Source organism: Eupeodes corollae, chromosome 3 (assembly GCF_945859685.1).
Source record: "Eupeodes corollae chromosome 3, idEupCoro1.1, whole genome shotgun sequence".
In the NCBI taxonomy this organism is placed as follows: Eukaryota; Metazoa; Arthropoda; class Insecta; order Diptera; family Syrphidae; genus Eupeodes; species Eupeodes corollae.
The window spans coordinates 41,647,856-41,658,799 of NC_079149.1; the positions used below are offsets into that span (position 1 = coordinate 41,647,856).

The window sequence follows — 10,944 nt, forward strand, 5'->3', positions numbered from 1 at the left end:
ATGTACGGGGTTGCAGTATGGTGGACTGCACTGGAGAAAGTCACATACTGCGACATACTCAGCAGAGTTCAGCGCACTGCATGTCTCTGCATAAGCGGGGCATTGAGAACCACACCCTCAGCAGCGTTAGACACTCTCCTCCATCTGACACCCCTCGACATATTCAGTAAACAATTGGCAGCGAGTACAGCGATAAGACTCGACGCCTCATCTCAATGGACCAACAACAATGTGGGGCACTCCATCATTTTGAACCTCTTTGGTTCTATACCAAAGTACATAGACTACACTATACTTAAACCCCTATTTGGAAAAAACTTCCAGGTATCCATTCCATCCAGAGATGAATGGGAAGACAAAAAACTCCTGGATAACAAAAGTATTCATTTTTATACAGATGGATCCAAGACAAATGAGGGAGTTGGTAGTGGTGTGTACTCAGAAAAGCTTAATCTAAGCATCTCATTCCGCCTCCCTAATCATTGTAGCGTCTTTCAAGCGGAAATTTTAGCGATCAAAGAGGTTCTCTCCTGGCTAAGAGAAAATGTGATATCAACTTCTGCTATCCGCATCTTCTCTGACAGTCAAGCTGCTATCAAATTCCTTGACGGTGTCTCGACCAAATCTTTGACGGCCCTCGATTGTCGATCGTCTCTTATGGAGATGGCGCAGCAATTTAACATTCACCTCTGTTGGGTGCCGGGCCACAGACACATCACAGGTAATTGTAGAGCCGATGAACTCGCTAAAAATGGAACCGTCATACCTATTTAACCTGAAAGGGAGAAGATAGGTATACCGATAGCTACATGTAAACTTATGCTAAAAGAAACAGCTTTTGCGATAGCAAATTCTAGGTGGCACAGCTTATACCAACATTCGCAGCCACAAAACTCATATGGCCTTCACTGGACCTAAAGCGCTCTAAAGACTTGTTATCTCAAAGCAGACTTCATATTAGCTCCCTAATAGGTGTCCTTACAGGACACTGTCTAATAGGCAGACACGCAATACGACTTGGCGTAGCCTCAAATGACTTCTGTAGGAGCTGCATGGACGAAGAAGAAGAGGAAACAATCTCTCATCTCTTATGCACTTGCCCTGCTCTTTCACTCAGACGCAAACTTCATCTAGGGGACTACTCTTTTGATAATCCCAGTGAACTAGCTAAAAAGGATATTAAATATCTTCTTCGCTTTATAAAAAGCTCAAAATGGTTCGACTAGTTAGAAGTAATTCTCTAGATTCTAAATCCGCAGCCACGCTAACCTAACCTAACCTACTTATAAAATTTTATGTTTTAAAGTAAGGTACAAAATGTGTTCCAATTTATTTAATGTCATTTCTGAATGAAAGCTGAACCAATTCCGAGTTCATCAATGAACTAGGTTCAATTTTGAGTGTATTGGACTAGATCAGGTTTATTTAAAAAAAAACTATGTATATTTATACCTAATGTCAATGTCACTGCTGTCATTTTTCTTATATCATTATTAAATGTTAAGTAAAGTTCTTAATGTGGGATTTTTGCCACCAGCCTATGCAATTATGCCTCTTCGGTTGCATCGTAAGAGAAACAAGAATATTTTTAATTCCTACTACACATACAAATATGGTTGATGAGAATTATCTTCAGCTCACTGAAAAACTGAAAAACGATGCTTTTAAAAGCAGTCAATGTAAACCACTTAACGAGATTTTTCACTAAACAGCAAAAAAGTACCAAATGATTTTCAAGGCATTTGTATTCTTTATGTTTGTACTGTCAAAATTTCAGATTAAAGAGCAACATTTCTCACAATAAAAAACTTGAACCTTGGCTGAACCATAGTATAACCCACAAATTAGGTGCGTTACTTTCAACAGCGGATCAGCTGTGAGTTCAAATTTGCAACACAAAAAAAGCCTAAAAACTGTTTGGAAATGTTTGGTTCCTAGTTTTTATTAGGAGTTATTAGTACCCTTTATGTGTTTATGTTTAAATAAAGTTTTAGCGTTAGGAACAAAGTAAAGAATATTTAAAAGGAGATTGGTCCTAAAGTCCTAAATATCAAAATGGTAGGGAAAAAAGACTAGGCCAAATTATTTCACATTCCCGATGTGCGGTGATGGATGTTCAAATGGTAGACATGTGCATTCAAGAGGACACAAGCGTCCACAGGTTTTTCTCAAAACCCACCTCTGTCTATCAACTCCTACTCTCACCTCCCCCTGGTGAACATCGGGGGTCTAGTACTTCAAATAGAGATTGGGTTCTATGCGGATTACTTTGGTAACCACGAAAGCAAACAGAGTATTTGGACGGCTTTGTCATTGGAGCCAGACTTATTCAAGAAGTCTTGAGCTATAGATGCATACGCATCAAGGCTAAATTCGGCAATATTAGCCTGATATGCGTGGATTCAGGCTAAATGATTTTTCAGCGGGGCGAAACGTCATGATAGCCAGAACACGTTTTCCACACCTCAACATCCACAATTAACTTGGAGTTCTCCAGATCAATTTACCGTGAACCAGATTGACCATATTGCGATCGACGCCAGACACGCTTCCAGCATCATGGATGTCCAAACTTTCCGAGGAGCTAACATCGACTATAGGGGCACTTCCTCTTTGTAGCCATGGTAGCGCTTCGGGTTTCTAGACCCAAGACGAAACAGGGACGTGATGGGAGAAGGTATAACGTCGAACAGCTACAATCGCAAGAGATCGCCAAATCCTTTTCCGACCGAGTTACAAATAACCTCTCGCGAAGTTATCTGCCACCAACACAATGTATCGAAAACTAGTGGCAACATTGCCAAGATGCAATCAGAGAAGCCGCCTATAAAACCCCTGGTTTGATGAGGAATGTCGGCAGGCAAATGCAGCCAAACAACAGGCTTGCAAAGCGGCGCTGCATAAAAGGACGAGAGCTGCTCATTAGCTCTTATTAGCTCTATGAGCAGAAGAGGCGAGAGGATCACCGACTTCTCAGAAGAAAAAAGAGAGGGCCTGAGAAGCGTGCGATGGCAGATGTTGAGAGGTTTAAAAGCAGGAATGAAGTTCGAAAGTTTTATGAACAGATGAAAAAAATAACATAACATCCCGTCCTCCCGACTTAGACGAAGTAAAGATTGCCATATCTAAACTGTAGTCTAATAAAGCCGCTGGAGCGGATGGCGTGATAGCGGAGCCTTTTAAGGCAGCTGGAGATAAGTTGGTTAGGAACATGCACCAAATTATCTGTAAGATATGGTCGGAAGAAAGCATGCCCGATGAATGGAACCTCATTATTGTTTGCCCTATCCTGACAAAAAGAGACCCTATAAACTGCACCAACTATAGGGGGATCAGTTTACTTAACATCGCTTGCAAAATCGTCTCTGCCATAATATGTGAACGTCTAAATGTCATAATCAACAACCTGATAGGCCCTTATCAGTGTGGTTTTAGAAAAGGAAAGTCCACAGTCGATCAAATATTCACATTACGGCAGATCTTGGAAAAACCCAACCACACCAAATTGACACCCACCATCTTTTCATCGATTTTAAGGCCGCATATGACAGCATCTACAGGGATGAGCTGTATAGAGCCATGTCTAGTTTTGGCATCCCTGCCAAAGAAGTCCGTTTGTGAAGGATGACCATGTAGAATTCATGCTGCTCCATAAAGGTTAGAAACAACTTAACAGAACCTTTCGATGTCAACAAAGATTTTAGACAAGGTGATGCGCTGTCATGTGATTTTTTTAACATCGTGCTTGAAAGAATAGTGCAGAGCTCACACGTCAACACTAGAGGCACTATCTTTCAAAAGTTTGTCCAATAACTGGCATATGCTGATGACATTGACATAATCGGAAGAACTCAGCGTGACGTCAATTGGGCTTTTGTGAGTATTGAGGCAGAGGTGGCAAAAATGGGTACTTGCTGTTGTCAAGAAAAGATCTACAACACCGACGACGTATCGGTCAAAACGTCAACATCGACAGACGTAATTTTGAGGTAGTCAAGGACTTCGTCTACCTAGGTTCCGCTGTAAACGCAGAAAACAACACCAGCGCAGAATAACTTTTGCTAACCGCTGTTTCTTTGGATTAAGAAAGCAATTGAGTGGTAAAGTCCTCTCTCGATGGACCAAAATGTTGCTTTATAAGACCCTTATCATCGCCGTCCTGCTATACGGTGCAGAAGCATGGACTATGACAAAAGCGGATGAAAGCACCTTGGTTCGGTTTGAGAGAAAAGTTCTTCGTGTGATCTACGGTCCCTTATGCATCGAAGGGGACTGGAGGAGAAGATGGAACGACGAGCTGTACGGGCTGTAGACTTAGCCAGAAGGGTAAAAGTCCAACGACTTAGATGGCTGGGTCACGTAAAGCGCACGAAAAGTCTTCGAATGCACACCCACAGGATAGCGCAGTAGAAGAAGATCGCGGATCAGGTGGTGCGCACAAGTAGTGGAAAGAGACCTCACCCAACTTATAGCGTGGAACTGGAGACATCTAGCTAAGGACCGAGCTAGATGGAGAAGTTTGTTGGGTGAGGCTCTAGTTCACACAAGACTGTTGAGCCACCTTAAGCAAGTATTATTTAACCTAGTTATATTCAAAACAAAAGATCAAGGCTACACACAACCTTCTTCTATTTAAACTATTGTGTATATGAACAGCTTGAACATTCCCAAAATCTCAATTAAACGTGTCTGCTCACACTGGCTATAAAGGGATTCTAGGGACTTTGGACTTCCTATTAAAGATTAAACTTGGCTCCAAGTCCAATCATAAACTTGTATGAATTAATTTTTTGAACACAGACCCTATCTAAATATAATATAAACAAATAAAATAATCAACTAAAGACACAAAAACATAAAATCAGCTTAAAATGATCTTGAGTTCACCGCAGGCTTAACCTGTTAGAAAACCCTCAAATTGATACAAAATGTCATCTGGGTTCAGATAAGAGGACTAAAGATTTCAAATGTACACCTTCCGAGTATGAAACTCAATTATCGTGATTGCAGCCTTAAGGCAGATCAAATCATTCAATTAATAAACCCATTAGTTTTCTCAGAAAAAGTTTATAATCATTCTGAGTTCCTATTTACATTTGTTTTTGCCTTCCATCTGATAATTGTATACATGCGCATCTGTTACACTGCCCTAAAATAAAAAAAAATAACACAACATGCGAGCGACCCCTTGATCTTATCTCTCCGCATTCTCAACTTTTTTTCTAACTTTTACCGAGTATCTCAAAAAATCTAACCTCTACTCACTTTGTATGTATTTTTATAATTTTATTAATATTATCTTCAGTGATTTTGTTTTTGTAAAAAAAACCTATTTTAAATTACTCTCATAAGTAAGCCACAGCCACAGTAAAAAAAAGAATAAAAATATCTACGAAAACAAAAGATGAGGTTTGCAATCAAAAGCTGATAAGACAGAGCCCTGATAAGACTAACCGTATAAGACTCTTCAGTCACCCGGACTCCACTTTCAGTTAGTTTGCGGGAATCAATCCTGGCGAGTGTACATATATAGAACTGACACTAGATAAAGGTTTAGGAAATAAGTATAGCACTATACTTGTATAAAGCCTGTGATTTATAAGTTCAAGTTAGAACCGCAAAATAAAACCGAGATACAGCGAAGTATAGTTATCTCCCTACCACGTACCGGTGCGGCAGTGTCTAGCCTATAAAAAGAACGTTGAAGGCTTCAATTCGACTTAGTATTTCAAAGTACATCGGGCTTCGGCATTGTAAAGTGTCTCAGTGATATTTTCTTGTAACAGTTTTTAATTTATTATAAAATTCAAAATGGAAATTCAACCACCGTTAGTTTTGAAACGCCAACTTTTGGTGCCAAATAAAACCTTGATGGGACCAGGTCCATCAAATTGCTCACAAAGAGTTCTTGATGCCATGGCCAATCCAGTTTTAGGACATTTGCACCCTGAGTGTCTTCAGGTTAGTAAAAGTTAAGATTGAATTCATCTCGGTGCTTTGGCATCAGAGAACTAGATTAACAATGATAAAAGATAAGCGTGGTATGTTTTTTACAATTTTGTTTGTTTTTCAAATGTGCGGTAATTAATTCAATATTTACTCTGAAAATCATCACGGACTTTACTCTCAGACATTAGATTCACATTTGAGAGTGTTTATTTTGGAAAGTTATTATCAGTTGTGAGTTTTTCTAAATTTTTAATGGATTCCACATTTATGAAAATATTTTATTCTTGAGATCTTTTTGAGGGACTGACAAGATTTCTTACCCTGTATGCATTCAACAGTGCTGCTTACAGAATCGGATGAAAGATCTGCAGTGGTTTTTTTTACAGTTTTGCTATTGAATCATCAAAATTGACATTTGAATCTCTCGACAAGTTTCCTGTTGGTATGAGTAGTAGGTAATTTCTACCTTAAAAGTTGATTTGGAACTTAAGTTATTTCAGATATTTTTGAAATTATTTGAGTTTTTCAAATCCAATTTTTACAGGAATCGCTCAGACCGTAAATTTTCTTCTGAATCCTAACCATGATGTTAATTAGGTAAACCTAGTAGACATGTAAATTAAACTGGGTTCTAACAGAATGCAGTTTATTGCTTGAATAAAATGTCTTTGGTAGACTAAGCTTTTGAAAAATTCTTGTAAACATAACAGACAGGGCGTGAACTTAGCCATTTTGACATAACATAGGTTTCTGTTCTTTTTCTAACTATAGTTGACAATCATTATCTGTTGTCATCCCTAAACTTTGTCACATCGTTCCTTAGCTCATTGTTGAGCTAAAACAGTTCGTATTTGTAACAATCCACAAATTGTCAAATAGTTAGTTGGCCAGTTTATATTCCTAAGATCTCAGGGATTTCCGTATCACCAGAAATATAAACAATCATACTTTCTGACTTGCTTTGAGAAATCTGAGAACAGACTTTGTGTGATTAGGTCTCGAAAGAACTCTCTGTCGCACAATTCACGAAGGAGGAAAAGAAATGCAAAGTTAATTTGATTGTTTGTTGAGAATAAATAGAAAATTGTGTTTATATTTCATCTGTCTGTCACAGACATTTTAGAAATATACACTGGCCAATTATTTGTAACAATTCTCAACTCGGGAGCTAAGTTGGAAGTGCTGAACTGTCAAAGTGTATGATTTGTTTACAAACAAGCATTTTTGTTTATCTTGCTAGAAAAGAATGAATTTAAGAGCCACGATTCTAGATATAACCACAATTTTTTATTGTAAAATAAGCTAATGTTTTTGTTGATTCCTCTCTTTGCTTTTCATCTTTTTGTTTAAACAACTAAACTTTTCCTTAACCCCTTTGTCACCTGTTCTTGCAAAACTGCGAACTGTATCTCCAAATTTTGCAACAATTTTGTTGTGAATCTTTAAAACTAAATGGCGTAGTTTTAACTTGTCAAAAGATTTCAGTTTTAAAATGGAACATCATATTGGATAGCTCCATATAACACGTAACGTTTACTTAAAAATTCAGTACCCGTGTTTATAATCAAACTACTGCCATCTTATATTTATGTTAAATATTATTATGACCTAATCATATGATAAGTTTAAGATTATAGGCCAGTTACTGGTTGATTTGTTATTTAACAAAACTCTTATGTGATTCATATTGAAGACAGATGAGCTAATTAAATAATTTAAATTTAGACATCATCTAGACAAACACAAGAAATTTCATTCTTATCACTTCAGTTCTTAAAAGTTAATACAAATCTGCTTTATAGTCTTCAAAATAAAAAACAAAGTTGACCTTAAGAACCTCAGACTTTGATTGTTTACCTCGAGAGATGATACATTAATATATTTGTGTTGTCGAAGCTCTTCGAAAGATTCTGATAAGTTTTAATCCTGAAACAGATGTCCGAGTGTCAAACTACTTAGGTCTAGAAAAAACCAGTTATAACTTAAGAACAAGAAAATAAAACATGCAATATAGATATCCTTATCTCTTCACTGTCTTCGCCGGCCGCCTTAATTGGCGCCCAATCAAGTTTTTTAAAGACTGTTTAACACAGACAAAAATTGATCTCAATGTTTCATTTTTAATTCATAAACAAAATTAATAACTTTTTACAGATTATGGATGAAATAAAAGAGGGCATCAAATATGCATTCCAAACAAAGAACGATGCTACGATGTGTGTAAGTGGCTCAGGTCATGGTGCCATGGAAGCAGCTCTGTGCAATCTCCTAGAAGAAGGTGATATTGCTTTGTTTGGTGTGACTGGATTTTGGGGACATCGTGCTGCTGATATGGCCAAGAGATACGGAGCCGATGTTCGATTCCTCGAATCACGCTTTGGACATGCCCTTACCATGGAAGAAGTAGAGTTTGCCATGGAAGGACATAAGCCACAGGTTTTGTTCATATGCCAAGGCGACTCGTCAACGGGTATTGTCCAATCAAATATCGGTGAGATTGGAAAACTGTGTGAGAAATATAACTGCTTACTTGTGGTGGACACTGTTGCTTCTTTGGGTGGTACTGAATTTTTCATGGACGAATGGAAGGTTGATGTAGCGTACACTGGATCACAGAAAGTCCTCTGTGCTCCTCCTGGTATCTCACCGATTTCGTTTAGCAAAAAAGCAATGAGTCGTATTATTTCAAGATCTTCAAAGGTCAAATCCTACTATTGGGATGCGACGTTGATTGGTCAATATTGGAATTGTTTTGGAGGATCAAGAATTTATCATCACACAATTGCATCGACATTGCTTTATGGTTTAAGGGAGTCCTTAGCTTTGTTTGCTGGTATGGGCCTGAAATCAGTGATAAGGAGACACAAAGAATGTTCATTTAGATTGCAAAAGGGCATTGAAGATATGGGACTTGAATTACTTGTTCCTGTTCAAGATGATCGTCTAGCAACTGTCACTGCAGTGAAAATTCCCAAGGGTGTCGATTGGAGAAAGGTTTCTGAATATGCCATGAAAAAGTAAGTTAAAAGATGAAACTTTAAAGCTAATGAAAACTAATAAATATACATATTATTTGCAGATACTTTTTTGAAATAAGTGGAGGTTTAGGTCCAACAGCAGATCACGTTTTCCGAATTGGTTTAATGGGTGAAAATGCCACCGCTGAGAAAGTAGACTTAATGCTTACCATCCTCCGAGAAGCTATTCTGAATACTTCTAACATAACACTTAATGAGAAATCAAAGATATAAGTTTATAGAGATGTTTAATAGTCATAGTAATTAAATTTTAGCTGTAAGTCATGTTCTATACTTGTTAATAACTGATTTTAACAAATATGTATTTAGTTTGTATAAATAAATAAAGTTGAATTATAAGTATTGATCTTAAATTCTATCGTTTTATTTTCGTAGTTTGTTAATTTTTGAAGAGTGTCTTACGATTTTTATTTGTCATAGGACACCTCTAGTTCTCTTAAATAAGTGACTATCATGTTTATGAAGAAGAAAACTACACTGAAAAATATTTTCCATGTATTATTTCATTCAAAAGTATACAGAATCTGGTTGTCGAAAAATCTTCATTCTTGTGTAAGTTAAATTTCCATAGAAATACTAAATGAAGTTTACAATTAAAAAAAAAATAATTTTGAATCAGCTTATTGGGTAACATGCAATAGTTGCCGGGGATTTAAATTTTTGTCAGAGTTGGTAAAATTGAGCAACTAAATATGTTTGGCATAACCCATTAAACAACTTCAAGCTACTTCTCAGAAGTGGCCAATGCATTTTGGCTTCTTTTTTCAAAGTTTTAATAGTAGCACAATTGAGCAACTTAAAGTTGCTAAAGTTATGAATAATATATATCAACTAACATCTTCCAAATTAAAATCTTTGGAATTCAAACCCAAAAACAATCAATTCGGTCAATTTAAAAAATAGCCATCAAGGCTTCGTTTCCAGCACAATATCATTTTCCTTTTTTTCATGGCCAACTCACATTTGTATGGCTCTACAATTACATTTTGTGGGAGAATTTGGAGCTCGTATTCCAGAAATACTACTGTCAGGAAAATGTTGTTACAAATTGCTATCGTTTTGTTTGCTTGTGAGGCATGCAGCACTACCAAAGCTAATGGTTATACAAATTTAATCAATTGCAATTCATCAGCGGAACAGTTGAACCAGCCTGTCGTTTTTGAATAAGAAAAGTCTAACTACACCACCACTACCAGCCCAAAAACTCCACCCCATCCCAACAGTGATGCATTAAGAATAAAGAGGCTTTTAAACAATCTTTCTTGCATCTTACGTGCCCCAGACATTTGACAACGTAGCCTACAAGATGAACATGAGGCTCACCACTGAAGATGACTGAAAATCCACATCCTTTCAAAGCATTGCAAGGACCCAATCAACCAAGATAAAACGTGTCGCAGGTGTTCAATCGGCTTGAGTTCTATTGTTAGCTCACCTTAAAAATCTTAGAAATCTAAAGACTTAAGCTTTTTACAAACTACAGGTACAGAAGCAATATTCTTAGTTATTGTTGACTGTCCCAACTGCTCATACACCAGTTTCAGTGTAATTTGAAGGCGAGTCACGGCGAGCCTAAAGTTCTTCAGTTAGCGAACTATGAATTTAATGTTACCACTTTTGTAGTGATTTTTAACATTTTTGTTGCTGAAGTGTGCATCATTTCATTGAAAGAAATGCCGTTGTTTTTACTTGTAAAATTTATATATAAGACAACTTCATAGGTGGACATTTCATAAAGGAACCTTTACAATAGTACAAACAAACCTCTTTAAAATACGCTGAACATAAATATTATCGTCGATCACTCACAAAAAATCCTTTTCGTGTGGATCTGAAACGGATTCCATACACAAAAGTAGATGTGAACTCGGTATAACTTTACAAATTTACAAAACCCCTCAACGCATTTTATAATTCGACCAATCGCATACATTTTGACATTTGCAGATTTATACCA

At 37.1% G+C, this 10,944-nt stretch overlaps 1 protein-coding gene across 1 annotated transcript; it reads left to right on the forward strand.

The window, feature by feature from the left end:
• Positions 1–5,500: 5,500 nt before the first annotated feature.
• LOC129952021 (alanine--glyoxylate aminotransferase) lies at positions 5,501–9,340 on the forward strand. The gene is made up of 3 exons (XM_056064442.1): positions 5,501–5,961; positions 8,104–8,966; positions 9,029–9,340. Exons 1-3 carry the CDS (start codon positions 5,812–5,814, stop codon positions 9,198–9,200), a joined length of 1,185 nt encoding a protein of 394 aa, XP_055920417.1. The 5' UTR covers positions 5,501–5,811; the 3' UTR covers positions 9,201–9,340.
• The last annotated feature ends 1,604 nt before the right edge of the window (positions 9,341–10,944 follow it).

Bases quoted from the DNA above. Each gene is read 5' to 3' on its own strand.
- LOC129952021 (XM_056064442.1), top strand. From the start codon at position 5,812: ATGGAAATTCAACCACCGTTAGTTTTGAAACGCCAACTTTTGGTGCCA. The intron at 5,962-8,103 runs GTTAGTAAAAGT...AACTTTTTACAG, and splicing joins TGCACCCTGAGTGTCTTCAG to ATTATGGATGAAATAAAAGA. The intron at 8,967-9,028 runs GTAAGTTAAAAG...TATTATTTGCAG, and splicing joins TCTGAATATGCCATGAAAAA to ATACTTTTTTGAAATAAGTG.